At 39.6% G+C, this 17,209-nt stretch overlaps 1 protein-coding gene across 5 annotated transcripts; it reads right to left on the bottom strand.

Moving 5' to 3' along the window:
- Nucleotides 1-228: 228 nt before the first annotated feature.
- Nucleotides 229-17,001, bottom strand: CNIH4 (cornichon family member 4; the record flags this gene model as incomplete). Of its 5 annotated transcripts, XM_082428143.1 has the most annotated exons (5): nucleotides 16,859-17,000; nucleotides 13,345-13,413; nucleotides 7,860-7,972; nucleotides 3,517-3,657; nucleotides 229-422 (listed from the first exon to the last, which is right to left on the bottom strand). In XM_082428143.1, the coding sequence occupies exons 1-5, from the start codon at nucleotides 16,925-16,927 to the stop codon at nucleotides 395-397; spliced, it is 420 nt and encodes a 139-aa protein (XP_082284269.1). In that variant the 5' UTR covers nucleotides 16,928-17,000. The 5 variants fall into 5 exon arrangements, with proteins under 5 accessions (XP_082284269.1, XP_082284271.1, XP_082284272.1 ...); XM_082428145.1 differs by lacking the exon at nucleotides 13,345-13,413 and having other exon boundaries at nucleotides 16,888-16,983; XM_082428146.1 differs by lacking the exons at nucleotides 13,345-13,413; nucleotides 16,859-17,000 and adding an exon at nucleotides 16,806-16,826.
- Nucleotides 17,002-17,209: the final 208 nt, after the last annotated feature.

Below are 17,209 nucleotides of genomic sequence, written 5' to 3'. Positions count from 1 at the left end.
ATTGCTTTGTACTCTGACTTTTCAGTAGACCTGAAGAGCCACTTTGCTCATCTATTACATTTTCCCTTTAAAGCGTGTCCTCTGTTTCTTTGGCATGCAAGGCTGGAATGACAGTCCTGTTCCTACATACAAATAACTATCTTCAACATACAGATGATGAAAAACACCTTCACATGTTGGGGGTTCAGGCTAAAGTTGAGAACCAGAAAGCTACAAAAACTCAATTCATGTTTTTTAAATACTTTATATGGTAAAAATACAGCAAAAATATTTTTTGTTCAAAGAGGAAAAAATATACTGCTATGGTCATGGTTCTAAGGATGATTTAAGTCGTCTCTGGCTCCTCAACTGTGCACTGTAGTGTAGGCTGACTTCAACTACGGCTTCTCCAGCTTCAGTCATTTATCAAAGCTAAAATCATACTGTGGAGAGAAGAAATTAATGTTACTCATGTTTCCTCAGGAATGTTCCTACAGAGTCTGGTCTGTCCAGACTTGCATCCCTAAGGCTCAGCAAGGAACACTCATTTAAGTAAAAAGCAAAAGCAATCATTTACACCTAAAGGAAAGAATATCTATATTAGGGCATCAAGAGGCCCTAACGTTCTCACTTAAAAAAAAAAAAAAGAAAGAAGGAAAACTGGGGTAGAGGTGGGGGTAGAGAGTATAACCTAAAACCACTGTTGGACTGAAGTTTAGAAAAAACAAGCTATGTCTAGGAGAAAAACTTTAATTCTCCATGGAGATCTTTGCACATGTTGTTCCTGCTCCTGGAACCCCTCCTCTCATCCCCCATCAACCCAGTAACTTCCTCTCAGACTTCACGATCCGTCAGGCTCCATCAGGCTCCGGCACCACCTCTGGGAAGCCAGCCTCTTGGCCCAGGGCCGTTGCCCCGCCTCTTCCCACACACCTCAGCTCACACCCACTTTCATACTCCAGATGACACCCCCGTGCTTGCAATCAGCAGGCTCCCAGCTTTGACACAGGGGTTCTGCGCTGCTCCTTTTGTGTCACATGCAGTGCCTTACACAGTGTCTGACACATGGCAGTCACTCAGTAAATACTCTGTTAAAACCACCACACTTAACAAGAGTAACAAGACTATCATTTTTTTACTGAAATCAGCCTTGCTATGCTGAGATCAAATGACTAAAACACAGAAATACCCTTACACTACTAATGGTATAAGCGATGAGTTGTCCAAATTTAAACAAACTAAGGGTACGTGGGGCACAGCACAAATTAATGGTAGTAACCAATATTTTTGAACATTTTGTTAGAGCTTACTAGAGGTCAGCACAAACCAAAGTGCTTTATGTGCATTATCTCATTTAATCCACATCACAACCCCATGAGGCAGGTACTATTATTATCCCATTTTCAGATGAAGAAATTGAGGCACAGAGAGGATAAGAAACTTGCCCCAGGTCACACAGTGAGGGAGTGGTAGATTCCACCAGGCTGGCACCTAACCAAACACCAAAGGCATAGATTCCACCAATCTCTAAAGAAGATGGGAATTTTTTCCTTTAATTCTATTTAACAAACCCTGAATGTCTGCTATGTGCAAGGCACCATGCAAGTGGTGGCAGGCGATACAGAAGGAGCAGCATAAATCCCTACATTAGAAATCGGATGATTTAGAATAGTAAACACTTTTTAAAAACAGCAACCAAAAGCTAAGAGAAAAGTGTTACAAGAACATCTGAGATTACTCTTCCATCCTGATCCCTTGAGCTACAAGGAACGCCAAGGGGGAAGGAAACAGCAACATGGCTAAAAATGACAAGCTGAGAGGGGAAGGGAAAAGAAAGAAAAAGAAAGGATGCATCCAGTGAGCAATGCAGCTACTCAGGCAAACCAGTTCTATTGGTTGCCTATCTTTTATTTCATTGTAAAGCACCATACCTTAAACCTGCCCCAAAATTGCTTCCTGATTCCTCCAATCCCCAGTCTTCAGTCCATCTTCCCACTGCTTTAAATTCAACAACTGAGAGGTAAGAAACTCTTGTCCATTTTTAAATCCTAAGACTTTGGGTCTACTAAGCAAGATACTGCTCCCTAATCCTACATTTACACCCAGAAGTGTGACTACATTAGCTTTGCCCCCAGATGTCTCAAGAAGCTCATGTTATCAAGACCTAGGGGATGTCCACTCTAGTTTACTCTCCAAAGCATAAAACCTGGAGGGGAGAGAAGGATGAAGAAAGGATAACCACCTTGCTTTTTGTCTCTGACAAATAGAAGGGAACATATATGATGGTAAAGATACCTTCATATGGTTTGACTTTAAAAAGTAATACAAATAAGAACAGGTGTATCACTGTATTCTTAAGGTTAAATTCTGCTCTTTATTCTCCATCTTTAATGCTAGGATTAAAAATTAAGCACGTTAGCAATGAGGTACGGTATGAGAACCAGAAACTGTTATTAGTGTGGTTTTTCTGTCCTATTTTTTAAAACACAGAAAAGCAAATAAGATAAATAGTAAAAAGGAAACCACCTAAACTCTAATTTCAATCTAATCTGTGGGTGGAACTAGCATAGCAAAAGGATTTTAGGAAGCCCGCTTTTTCAGGCAGAGGCTAAAATGGCTCTGACTTCTAAGCTATTTCAGACAAAATAGCAGTTTTTTAAAACTCTTATCTTTGTACAGTTTCTAATTATTAGGACTTTTTTGAGTGAAAGAAGTTTAGTTCAGTACAAGTTTTTTCCTACTAGTCTTATGCCCATGTGAAAATTAAAATTTACCTCGGAAAAAAACAGGAATGATACAATTAAGCTTGGATACAAAAGTTAAGCCTGACTTTTAGCCTCTTAAATGCTTAATCAAATCATACACACGTGACAATTTTTCTCTCTTCTTTGCTGTATTCTATGGGTCTATAATGGGTAAAGGAAAAGGTGGCATGTTATCTCTAAAACTTAAGGTAATAAATACAAGTTTAAACAGGACTGCATGAGGCTTCCAGTGTCTGATAGCCAATCCTTCATATTAATTCTTACTTCCAATCTAACTGGAAGACTGATGAAATTTTACCCGAACAGACCACTTGCATCCCGGAGAAAAGGCATCACACCTGAATTCCTTAACGTCAAGAAAGATCAGCCCAACGTGGATACAAGTTGTTGAGAGCTGCTGCCAGTGCTCTGATCCCCAGAAGACCCAGGAGTGGGAAACTCTCGGGGGGTACATACAGTAATGTTTACAACAGGCAGTGAGACCTCACAGCTGGACACCAGGGGAGGGAAAGAACAGCAAAGACAGTTGTAAGCATGCTGACAGCCTCAACAGCTAAGGAATAACTAATAACACGGAGTAACTCTACTCCAGGTCAGACAGAATGGAATGCTGATTCAATGACATGACATAAAAAATCTACACAGCCACAAGAAATTCACATAATCCCCAAAAGCTCTGCAATGTTGATACAAAATCCTACAGTATAGTAATACCTCACCCATCAAAAGCAGGCATATGGCATCCAGGAAAACGCCAGGACTGTAAACTCACCTATAAAGATACATGAAGAAACAGAGCAGGTGGAAGCCAAGCTTGATCATGGCTTCTTTCATGTGTGACTTCAGCTGCCCTCGATTGTGTATTTCTGTTGGATCAAACACTCCCATGTTACCACTTGGCACCATAATGAACCTGGTAAATTAAAGGATGCACACACATTAGAAGGAAAATCAAATCATCAGCATAAATATTCAAAAATAAGTAAACCAGTAATAATCAACCTTCAAAAATGAACCAATCATAGCAGCCTTATATGACCAGATATGGACAGGGTATTATAATGATGTCACAGGCCATGACTTAGTCTTCCTTTGAAAATACAATACTATTAATTTTAGGTGTAATTTCTGCCCTCTGAAACAAATACATTAACACTCTAGAGAAGGATATTTTATGCACTGAGACCCTTTTACCCATCTTCTGTAGAAAACTACTGAATCGGTAATACCTATAGCTGTCTTCCATGAGACACAAATGAAGGGGGCCCCAAAACCAAACCAACTTTATCAACTTCTTAGAAACTTCTTTATCTACAAAGTTCTAACTTAATTAATGCAATTCCCTTCACCTTCACAACACCTCTGTAAGTTGTCTTTATGTTTAACACTTACATCTTCGTGTCAAACATAATTATTCCCATTTCACAGATGATACTAAAAAAAGAGATTCTATATCCCAAATAGAATCCTCATCTTTGGTGCTCCTGCGGATCAACAGATATGTCTCAATCTGCATGGTTAATAAACGGTACCTACCTTAAAAGAGCAATTTAAAGAAGACAGAACAGAAATGATTTAGAATAAATGCTACTGTGGTAAAATAAAACTCCTCTTCAGTTAAGACAATAAATGGAGAGTTCAGACGCAAACGCAGTGCCTAACTTTACATGACTTAAAAAATGCAGATTACATTTAATTAAAATATAAATTTTATTTTAATTTAATTTTAATGTAAATATTAAATAATAATATTTTGACAAATAAGAGATGTACATTTTACAGTGATGGAGGTATGACCACAGTGAGGGAATGAGAACAGGGCTACAAAGTCAATAAGCAACATAAAGGGCACAGTAAGCACACAACGAGTTCCAAATCCAGACCAATTCAACTCAGTGCTCCCACAGACTCAGACTCAAACTTAAAAAAAATCTTGAAGATACTGTGTTTAACACACTATGGAGTCTTTGGGGCTCTTGAGATAACATATAACATTTCATATTTACTAAATACCACTGTGTATATAGTATTACATATGATAATCTTCTCCTTCTTCCCCAAATGATTCCTTTTACAAGTAAGAAAATTGGGTTACTTTGAGAGGATCAGTGAGTTTAAGCATCTAGGCTTCCGCATCCCGACTGTGCCATCTGCACAGCATGCATGTCCTAACCTAGCACGGATCATGACCTCTTCCTTCTCTCATGTCCAAGCTTCTTCTAGTCCAACCTTGGGTTCCTCACTCTCGTCACACATTTGGTTTCTCAATTATGACTTCTGTGAAATGCAAATGGCTCTCTGAGTTTCACAAATCTTAAATTCTCCCCCAAATCCTAGTAGCCCATCTATGGCTGAATAAACGATATAAACGGTATTTACAAATGAATATCTGGATAGCATCTCAACTCAATACCTATTTTCCTCGACTTACAATGGTATTATATCATGATAAACCCACCGAAAATTGAAAATGCATTTAATACACCTAACCTACCGAACATCACAGCTTAGCCTAGCCTACCTTAAACATGCTCAGAACACTTACATTAGCCTACAGCTGGGCAAAATTGTCTAATACAAAGCCTATTTTATAACATCACAAGAGAGTTTCATACTGCATATCGCTAGTCCAGAAACAGATCAAAATTCAAAATTCGAAATATGGTTTGTACTGAAATGCGTATCATTTTCACACCATCATAAAGTCAAAAAATCAAAAGTTAAACTACTGTAAATCAAGGACCATCTGTAGTCTCAAAGAGTCTTATCCTTCTCTGACTGCTAGCTTATCTAACAGGAATGTCACCACTTCCTCAGTAGTCTTTAAAAACTTTCTCTTACTCAATTCTGACTTCTCTCTTCATCTTTCATAGGCAGTAGGTTAAACTCTTGTCTATTCTTCCTTCCTATCACCACTTACATAGCCCTATCTTTTTCATTCCCACTATCACAACTCTATTCCAGTACTATATTATCTCACCCCCATCTCTGAACTGGTTTCCCTACCTCCTGCCTCTTCTCCATCCAATCAATACTATATAATGCTTCCAGAAAAATCTTCCCAAAGCATAATTTATATCATGCCAACCTAGCTAATCAAAAACATATGCAGCAATGTATAAAATAAGCTACAAGGATATACTGTACAACACAGAATATAACCAATATTCTATAATAACTATAAATGGAGTATAACCTCTAAAAATTGTGAATCACCATACTGTACACCTGTAATATATAATATTGTACATGAACTATAATTTAATAAAAAAGAAATTAATTAAAAACATACAGAGCGAAGAAGATATATGAATGGCTAATAAGCACATTAAAAAATACTCAAAAAAAAAAAATACTCAACATCATTAGTCACTAGGGAATGTAAATCGAAACCACAATGAGATACCACTTCACATTCAATAAGACGGCTAAAATAAAAAAGAAACAACAAAAAGTGTTGGCAGGGATGTGGAGACACTGTAACCCTCATACACAGTTGGTGGGAACGTAAAATAATACAGCTGCTTTTGAACACTCAGGTAGTTCCTCAAAAGGTCAAACCATAGAGTTACCATATGACCCAGTAATTCCACTCCTAGAAGAAATGAAAATATATGTCCACACAAAAATATGCACATGAACATGAAAGGATGCTCAACATCACTAATCATTAGAGAAATGCAAATCAAAACTACAATGAGGTATCACCTCACACCAGTCAGAACGGCCTTCATCAAAAAATCTACGAACAATAAATGCTGGAGAGGGTGTGGAGAAAAGGGGACCCTCTTGCATTGTTGGTGGGAATGTAAATTGATACAGCCACTATGGAGAACAGGCTGGAGGTTCCTTAAAAAACTAAAAATAGAACTACCATATGACCCAGCAATCCCACCACTGGGCATATACCCTGAGAAAACCATAATTCAAAAAGAGTCATGTACCACAATGTTCATTGCAGCTCTATTTACAATAGCCAGGACATGGAAGCAACCTAAGTGTCCATCAACAGATGAATGGATAAAGAAGATGTGGCACATATATACAATGGAATATTACTCAGCCATAAAAAGAAACAAAACTGAGTTATTTGTAGTGAGGTGGATGGACCTAGAGTCTGTCATACAGAGTGAAGTAAGTCAGAAAGAGAAAAACAAATACCATATGCTAACACATATATATGGAATCTAAAAAAAAAAAAAAAGGTTCTGAAGAACCCAGGGGCAGGACAGGAATAAAGACGCAGACGTAGAGAATGGACTTGAGGACACGGGGAGGGGGAGGGGGAAGGGTAAGCTGGGATGAAGTGAGAGAGTGGCATGGACATATATACACTACCAAATGTAAAACAGATAGCTAGTGGGAAGCAGCATCATAGCACAGGGAGATCAGCTAGGTGTTTTGTGTCCACCTAGAGGGGTGGGATAGGGAGGGTGGGAGGGAGACGCAAGAGGGAGGAGATATGGGGATATATGTATACATATAGCTGATTCACTTTGTTATAAAGCAGAAACTAACACACCATTGTAGAGCAATTATACTCCAATAAAGACGTTAATAATAAAAAAAAAGACACATGATTACATTGCATTTTGGTAAATTAAAAGAATAATTTTAACGAAAAAAAATATGCACATGAATGTTCATAGCAGAATTATTCATAATAGGCAAAAAGTGGAAACAACTCAAATGCCCATCAATTGCAAATGGATAAACAAAATGTAGTATTGCCATACAATGGAATATTATTCCACAATAAAAAGGAATAAAGTACTGATACATGACACGGCATGGATGAACCCTGAAAATATTATGCTAAGTGAAAGAAGCCATAAAAGATCACATATTGATCTCTTTTAAATGATATGTCTGTCCAGAACAGGTTATTTTACAAAGACAGAAAGTAGACGAGCAGTTGCCTAGAGCTGGGGGAGGGAAGTGACTGCTAAAGGACACAGGGCTTCTTTTGGGGGTGATGAAAATGTTCTTAAATACGTTGTGGTGATGGTTGCTTACATCTATAAATATACCGAAAACATATTGGATAGTATAGTTTAAATGGGTGAACTTTATGCTACCAGTACTCATATGTATAAATAAACAAACTGTACTCACCGATATATATTCCAAGTGGCAACAGGCAAGTTGAGAAGGAAGATGAACCAGTGCAATGAAATGAGCATTAACACAGTGACAATAGTATGGCCAACCAATTCTGGAATTACCCACTGCAAGGGAAGAACACAGTATTACATCTCACTGCTGTGTCCTTCCCAAATGTACATGTTACTTGAAGTTAAATCAAAGAAAGTACAGAGAATTTCCAAGCTAGTGTTTCAAGATTATTTTTAGGCTCGGATGTCCCACATTTGCATACTGCTATCACTGCTTACCCAGTGAAAATAAATCAGGACACAGCTTAAAAATAATGCACTTAGTCTTTAATTACATTTTATCCTAAGCAAAGATTCAGATTCATTCTCTAAGCAGGTACAAATGACAACTAGAGGAAAAACAGAGTATTATTTACTTTCTATTCCAGTATCTGTGCTAAAGCCTCTTACTCTAATTTGGGATGGTTTATATCAACATACATGCTGCCTTTCAGGTCAGAATACCGTTCCTAAACATTTCCAAGCTCCAGAACCCTGAGGGAAATCATCTCACATCCACCAAAAAAAAAAAAAGTATTTTAACAGCTTACAATATCAGCTCAAAGTTAAGCAAATATGATAATGGACCAGGATTACAGAATCCCAGACTATTGGCTTTATAGCACCCAGTGCCCTTATCTATGCTCTTTGTTTATTGTGCAATATTCTAGTTCTCATAGATAACAGCTATTGTGGCAGGTTCTCAATTCACCAATAGTGTTCCTCTCCTATGAGTAGAGATTTTTCTTTTAATGGAAGTTAATAGCTAGTATTTATGGAGCCAGAAACTGGCACTCCCAACTTATAGAAATGAGGAAAATAAAATTCAAGAGAGATTAAGTAACTTGCCCAAAGTCACACAGCTACTTAGTGGCAGAGCTATATAACAGAAGCCCAGACACACTGGCCCCAGGTCTCTTGCATTTAGATTTCAGATACTTTTTTTTTTGGCTGGGGGGTGGGGGCAGGGTGTCACTCTGCGAGGCCTGCAGGATCTTAGTTCCCCAACCAGGGACTGAACCCACGCCCTGGGCAGTGAAAGCACGGAGTCCTAACCACTGGACCACCAGGAAATTCCCTTAGATACTTTTTTTTTTTTTGGCTGCATTGGGTCTTCGTTGCTGCACGCGGGCTTTCTCTAGTTGTGGCGAGCGGGGGCTACTCTTCATTGCGGTGCGTGGGCTTCTCATTGCGGTGGCTTCCCTTGTTGCAGAGCACAGGCTCTAGGCTTCAGTAGTTGTGGCTCGTGGGCTCTACTGCTCAGGCACAGTAGTTGTGGTGCATGGGCTTAGTTGCTCCGCAGCATGTGGGATCTTCCCGGACCAGGGCTCAAACCCGTGTCCCCTGCATTGGCAGACGGATTCTTAACCACTGCACCACCAGGGATATCCCACTTTTTCTTAATAAACAAAGAAGAAGGGCCTTAAACCTCATTTGCAATCAACCAGAACTTTTTTTAATATGTGAATGCATTTTTAAAGTGTAACCAATTTAACATAATGCTAATATGTGTAAGCGGCAAAATCAGATAAACCTGGAGTAAAACCCATGCTCTAGCCTATTTATTAGCTGTGCAATTTTAGGAAGTTACCTACCCTCTCTAAATCATGATTTTCTCATCTGTAAAATGGAGATAATAATACTTACAGCTCATGAGGTTGTTTTAGAGAATCAGACAAAATAGTATATGTAAGCCACACACAAAGTAAGCACTCAATAAATGTTAGCTGATGTTACTACTACTCCCCTCCATGCTATCAGACCCACACAGAAGTAGCTTTCAAACTTTGGATTTCTTACTGTGGGCTGCATTTTGGTTCACATAAACAAAAACCTAAAACAAGTTTCAGGAAACGATACTTGACCTTATTATACTTGGATGCTAACTTTCTACCAAGCCCTCTGTTCTCTTTCTCTTCCCTCCTTAATAATGTATTCTTCCCCTAACTTAGGGGTAAGAAGCACTAGGCTTATTTCACCCAGGCAGGAGTTTGGAAGATTCTTCTCTGGAGTAACTTAATGGCACAAGAGAAAACACCTACAAAAAAACTGCTACTTCAGGTACCCCCAAAAAAGGTAGACACCAACTACCCTCAGTGAAGTCTTACCTACCAGTCAGTCAACAGCCTGGACCACCCAGTGAGCTTCCAATGAGTATTTTAGTGCCTTACCCTAAAGTATGACTAGATAGCCATGTATCAGAAATTGAGGAAAGCCCTCAATATGAAAGAAGGGGTAAAAACAAAGAGAAAGGAACTCGGAAAAAAACAGATATAATGTAGGAAGCAGAAGGAAATTTCAAAACTACTATAATCAATATCCTTGAGAACGAAGACAGTCAAGCATGAACCAAGAGAACAAAAAGCTCTTAGAAATTAAAAATTTGACATAAATGATATACATACAAAAAAATTCAGAAGATAAAACAGAGGAAATCTTAAAACAAGAAGGTAGAAAAAAAAGAGGGACAAAAAGAAGAAAAAAGAAGAACTGGGAGATCAGTCCAGCAGATAAATTATCCAGCAAATCCAAGTTGCTGAAAGAGAAGAGAGAAAATAGAAGGGGAAGACATTATCAAAGAAAGAAGTAGAAGAAATTTTCCCAGATTGAAAGAAGCTCTCAGATGCCCAAAACAATGAGTGAAAAAGGCCTAAACAAAGGTATACCACTGCAAAATTCCCAAACACCAAGGATTACCATAAATAAACCCAAACACCAAGGATAAAGGTTAAGATTCTAAAACTTCTGGAGAGGATGGAGGTAGGGGTGGGAGGAGAGGGAAGAGAGAGATCCCATTAAAAGGATAAGAAATCAAAATGGCACCAGACTTCCCAACTTGAACAACACTAGAAGTTAAAAGACATTGACCAAGCAAACTCTGAAAAAAAATCTTTTCTAACCTAGAATTCTATACTCAGAGAAACTATCAATCAAGGGAAAGGATAAGACATTTTCAAACATGCAAGTTCTCAAAATTTAATTCCCATGTACCAAATCTCAAGAAGCTACTCCAGCAAAATGAGGTAGTAAGCCAAGAGAAAGGAAGACATGATTTCCAAGAATCAGGGGATCCAACCAGGAGTCCGAGGATGGAGGCTGTGAAACAGGCCTAAAGAGCAACCAGTCCAGACTATAGCAAGAGGATATAGGTCTTGAGGAAAAATGTCACCTAGAAAAAAACTGACAGATTATTTTAGCATGTTTGAACCATGCAGAAAATAGTACTAAAGGGCTTTAAAGATGTTATCTGAAAAGACAAAGCTATGCAGAAAAAAAAATTAGAAAGAAAAATATGATCACTGTCTACCGTAAGGTTCGGCAATAAAAAATGTTTATATAATAGTACATCATAATGATATAAACATTGAATATGAACTTAAAAAGAAAATAGAAAAATAGGAGAGATGTTTAGAAGGGGGTACCTAAAACTAAATCTACCATATTAACTCGGAAGTCAATAGGTAATATGTAAAATTGATAAATCAAGAAATAGTGGGAGGGACTACCCTGGTGGTGCAGTGGTTAAGAATCCGCCTGCCAATGCAGGGGACACGGGTTCAAGCCCTGGTCCAGGAAGATCCCACATGCCGCGGAGCAACTAAGCCCGTGTGCCACAACTACTGAGCCTGCACTCTAGAGCCCATGAGCCACAACTACTGAGCCTGTGTGCCACAACTACTGTAGCCCGCATGCCTAGAGCCCATGCTCCGCAACAAGAGAAGCCACCACAATGAGAAGCCCGCGCACCGCAATGAAGAGTAGCCCCCGCTCACCACAACTAGAGAAAACCCGTGCACAGCAACGAAGACCCAACGCAGCCAAAAATAAATAAATAAATAAATAAAAATAAATTTATAAAAAAGAAATAGTGGGAGCTCTCCGGTGGCCTAGTGGTTACAATTCTGGGCATTCACTGCCGTGGCCTGGGTTCAATCCCTGGTCAGGGAACTGAGATTCTGCAAGCCACGCAGCACGGCCAAAAAAAATGAAAAAGAAATAGTAATGCAAGCACATAGAGAAATATGGATATAAATATCAGAAAAAAATTAACAGCTCAAGTGTTGAACTCAGTTGCCCCTAAAAATCAAGACAAATAGGATTTAAAAGGGTCAGGAAGGGACTGCTGTTTTTCACTACAAGCTTTGTAATACCTCTGACTTTAGTTGTATGCAAGTATAACTTTCACAAAAACAAAAATTAACGTTAAAAAAACTACTTAACTTCAAACTGAAGGAGTAACTTTCTCAATAGAAGAATCCAGGTAATCTTTTTTTGTGTGTTTGGATTTGTATTTTTGTAAAAGAAAACCCACAAAATACCCACCTAAAATACTGAGTAAGCAAGAAATATAAAAAGAAATACAATCCATCTGAAAAAATGTATATATTATTAGATGGATCTACCTATCAGTATAAAATCATTCTTCTAAAGATGAGGAGGCCTAATCAACCATACTTCAATTTTTTTAAAAAGCAGAGGGCCCTGCCTGGCACACAGCAGGAACTCAATTTGTTTAAAATTAATTAAATTTCAATTTTTAAAAAATTAAAAATAAAATAAAGATGAGGAGGCCTGAAACTAATGCAATGTTACATGTCAATTATATCTGAAGAAAAAAAAAGAACTCTGAAAGCATAGCAGATAAACAAAATCTTTTATTTAAATCTATCACTGTATTAAACCATGTTCTGGAAAATTGAGAAGGAAGGAAGGGAGGGATGGAGGGAGAGAAGGAGGAAGGAAGGAAGGAGAGGAGAGGAATATAATTTACTAGAAATTTTAATTTTCCAAGTGTAACTTCTTTTCCCTCATGGGCCAAAGAAACTTAAGTAGACTGAAGATGTGAAAAGACCCATGAAAATCATTTTTAGGTCAAGCCAAAAAGCACTTCTCAGTATTGTATTTCTATATGAACTTTTATATCCAGAAAACGTTTCTGTCTGCTCATCTCATAAAATGAATCAGGACCAACTGATTTCCCCATATCTAAACGAGCTGGGAAATTCAGAGTTTTATTGCCAATATAAAGTTCCGACTACATACTAAAGGTAAAATGGCCTTAAAACAAATCAACTAATTCCATTTCTCAAGGAGCCACAAAAAGGTCCTCTTTCATTCAACAAAAGACAGACTGAGCTTTTCCCCATGAGCAGGGAGGAGGGGGTTTGGACACAGAAGACAAAAACAGTTAACTGATAAGGAACCTTTACCTAGTCTGAGTTATGATGTTGTCCATTGTGGACAAAGGAAAAAAGACTAAAGAAACAAAATTTCAAGTTAGGTCTTCTGGTATAGTTTCATGATCTAAAAATATTGCAAAGCACAGTAGTTCCACCAACATTCCAATGACTATCAAATACACATATGTTGACTATCTATAATTATCTCTAACACAGAAAATGGAGAACTGCCTTCAATGCCAGAAAATGAGGAAAGAAATGTCTTACCTTGTTTAATTTCGAGCAACATGATCTAGCATTAATGTAATCACATTCTAAATCAGACAATGTAATTATCTGACAATCAAGATAAGGAATTATTAGACTTCTTTTATAACAACTATTTAAGTTTCAGAAAACAATCCCAGTTGCAAAGCAGAATTAGATTTGACTTGAAAAGATTAAGTTATTTCCTTAAAGTTCACTTACTAGACAACTAAATTTTCTCATTTATGTTCCTTCAACAAGTGATTTTCAAAAAATAATCCTCTTATTATGCGCAATTCTAATGTGACCCATACCAGAACATTCAACCTGGATTCCTCAAATGTCAAACAGTGGCTAAAAGAAATGGAAAATATGACCTATATAAACAGTTTAAATGTTATAAACCTGAATTCCCAATAGTAGAAAAATAGTGTTTATTTATGATATATACATAAAATGTCTTTGAAGACTTAAGATATTAAAAAAAAAATAGGATACAAAACTATAAACTCAGCTTGGTCATATGTTAGCAGTGGTTATGTCTTGAAAGTTGGATTACAGATGGCTTGTTTTCCCAATACTTTTCTCTATAACCAAACTTTCCACAGTAAACATATAATATACTGGACTTAAACAAAAAATGGGTTTTAGTACAAAACACAAACTTACAAATAAAAATGTGAGGGACAGATAGACATAAAAAGTCTTCAATTGAATGTGTGGTATTTACTTTAAAATGCTCCCCCAGCCTCCCCACAATAGTTGGGAAAAAAAATGAAAAAGAACGGCAAAATGTTGAAAACCACTGAAGGTGAGCAATAGAAACATGGGGTTTATTACACTACTCTCTCTACCTTTATGTTCGAAAATGTCCAATAAAATAGGTAAAAAGAAATGTTCTCAACTAAATTCTATACATTTCCATATGGATAGTCCCCCTATCACCTCAACCCAGCCAAAGTCAAAAGCATCACTTTCTCCACAAATTGTTCCACCTCCAGTTTGTCTTATTTCTGTCAATGACACAAGCATCATTTGCCCAGGCTCAAAATATGGAAGGTTATTTCTACCTTCTGTTTCATATCTCAGAATCAATCGTTACCAGGTCCTATCAATCATTTCTTTCTAACACCACTCACATTAATCCCTCCTTTCACCTGTCCACAATTAGTATCCCATTCCAGATCCAAATGAACCCATTCCCTAATGGTTTCTTACCTTCCAATCTTTCCTGTTTCCAACCCACTCTACAGACTTATCTGCATAATACACCACTTTATGTCAAAAATTTTCAATGGCTCCCTATTGCCTAGAGGATAAAAATGAAAGCCCTCCTCTGCTTAACATTCAAACCCTCCAAAATCTAATCTAATCTGGCCTTTCCAAACCTGACCTGCTGCTGCTAAAATCAACCTTGTGCTCCAGATGGCCTATTCCTCCATCACCCAGAAATGCCATGAACACACCTTTCTCTGCACCTTTGCTCTTGCCTATGTCTGATTTTGAATATCCACCCCTTTCCTTCTCTGCAGGTTTCCTTATTGGTTCAAAGTCCAGAAAAACTCTTATCCCTACAGAATGTATACCCGATGATTTTCCACCTCTTGGCTCTAATATTAAGCTAGTACAACTATCCAATAATACAATATGCTGAATTTCATCAAAACACATCCTGAATGTACCTTAATATCTAAGTCCAACACTCCACCTAACATGTTTCTATGTACATAAATTGGTATAAGCCAAGGCTTTTTTTTTTTTTTTTTTTTTGGCTGTGCCGCCCGGCTTGCAGAATCTTAGTTCCCTGACCGGGGATGGAACCCGGGGCCCCCCTTCAGTAAGCGCATCAAGTCCTAACCACTGGACTGCCAGGAAATTCCCTAGCCAAGGCTATTTTAAATTATCAAGACTAGTTTTCCAAACTGCAGTAAGATAAATCCAAGTTTCATTTCTCTGAACTTAAGCTCCAGTTCCTTATGCCACAAGAGATGTAGGTCATCAAAACTTCCTAAGTGATGCTGCCCTTTCAGTCAAGTTCACCAAGCCTAATAAAAGTCAGGGTTCTCCTCGTTAGAAATCATCAGTTAAAGTAAAAACTGCTGTTCAATGCGGTGTAGGGAGGGAAGGCAGAGCAATATCTACTAAACATTGGCCATGGGGTAGGCATTGGGCTGCTAGGTGCTTAACACGCCCTCATTGTGCACACACCTATCTGGGAAGTAAACATTTCCCCCCCATTTTAAAGATAAGAAAACTGAGGCTTAGAGAGGTGAAGTAATGTGCATAGCAAATAACTAGCTGAGCAAGGAGTCCTGATTCCAAGTTTTGTCCCTTCCCACTTCAACAAGTTGCCAGGCCATAACAAAGTATGAAGCCACACTGAAAACATACTCTGTACAACCATCCTAAAGCCAGAATGCTCTGGCAAACAAAAAGTTTAATTCTGTCGGAAAGGGACACATGTAATTTCCAAGGGAAAAAAATACAATGCAGAGCTTCTCACTGTTTTTTCTTTGCTTACATTTAATTACTTAAAATTGGACTGTGCATTGCATCATTGGGTGACAACTAAGACTAGAAGCTCCCTCGAGAGTACAGTTGTAGCCCACACGCCTTCTAGAGTGCTAGGTTCAACGACCATTTATTAGCCTGGAAAATACAGTTTGAATACTGTAGCACGAACAGCGATACACAATACGGAAGTTTTAAACATGCGTCGACACAGAAAAGTGTAAAAGCTGATAAACGACTGAGAAATAAATTACGTGTATAGTTACTGAATTTACAGATCTGCAACCGACAGGGGCAACCAAAGTAATCAGCTACAGCTGGTTTCTAAAACAAACCCTTCCCAACACTCCCTACAAAAAGGCATCGCGAAGGAAACACTTCACCCGTTTTTGAAATCAGTCAACTCCTGGATGTGAAAGGTCGCTACAAATTCCAACACCCGCGAGAACAAAGGGGCGGGCAGCGGGGGTGTTGCCCAAAGAATGACAAGAGGCGCCAAATCGCCTCCGCCGAGCTCAGCGCGGGACAGTCCACTAGCGACCACCCCTGGGACGTGAGCCGTCGTTCTCGGGACCCCCGGCATCCGGCGAAGGGCCCGGACTAGGGGAGCTGCAAGAAAAACCACAACCCTGATCTCTCCAGGGCCCAAAAGGAGGAAAACCGCGACCCCTCTCTCCTGAGGACCACAAGGGGAGGCCAAGTGCCAGCCCCCGCGCAGGGCAGAGCGGGTCCGGGCGTCATAGGGGCGAGCGGCGGCGGGCAGGCCAGGCCGGGGCGCTTCGAGAGAAAGGCCCGCTCGGACCCCCGCGTGAGGGGCGAAGTTGGGCAGCCGGGTTCCTCCTCCCGCCCGGGCTCGCCACATCGGTCCGGCGGGCCGGGCCAGCGCCCAGGGTACCCGCGCCGGCCACCGGCCGCCTGCCTTGCTCCCTCTCACCTGCCCTGGCCCCCACCCAGGCCCACCCTCAGCCTACTCCCTCGGGTGGAGGGCCCCAGGTCGGCCTCCGCCCGCCTCAGGCAAGGATACGAAGTACACTGAGAGGAAGATAAGCGCACAACAGTCAAGGAGAGAGAAGACGAACACCACCGCCTCCATTCTCCTCCACCACCGCCGCGCCGCTCCTTCCGTCAAATTGGCTCTGGTGCCCTAACCAGCCCCGCCCCGGCCCGGCCCGCCCCCTGATAGGCCCTTGCCCCTGCTTGTTGGGGCAACACAGTCCCCTCCGCCGGGACGCGGCCTGCCGGGAGTTGTAGTCTTTTTTTTTTTCCAAAAAACCTCTACCACCGTAAATCTGATGCATGCTGGGAAATGTAGTTCAGTAGTGCGAATACCTATGAAAGCGGTGGGCCGGGTCTCTATTCTAAATCTGATTGATTA

This window comes from Balaenoptera physalus (assembly GCF_965194825.1).
Source record: "Balaenoptera physalus genome assembly, chromosome: 1".
In the NCBI taxonomy this organism is placed as follows: domain Eukaryota; kingdom Metazoa; phylum Chordata; class Mammalia; order Artiodactyla; family Balaenopteridae; genus Balaenoptera; species Balaenoptera physalus.
Note: the sequence above shows the minus strand (reverse complement) of the source record. Positions and strands in the feature narration are given on the sequence as shown.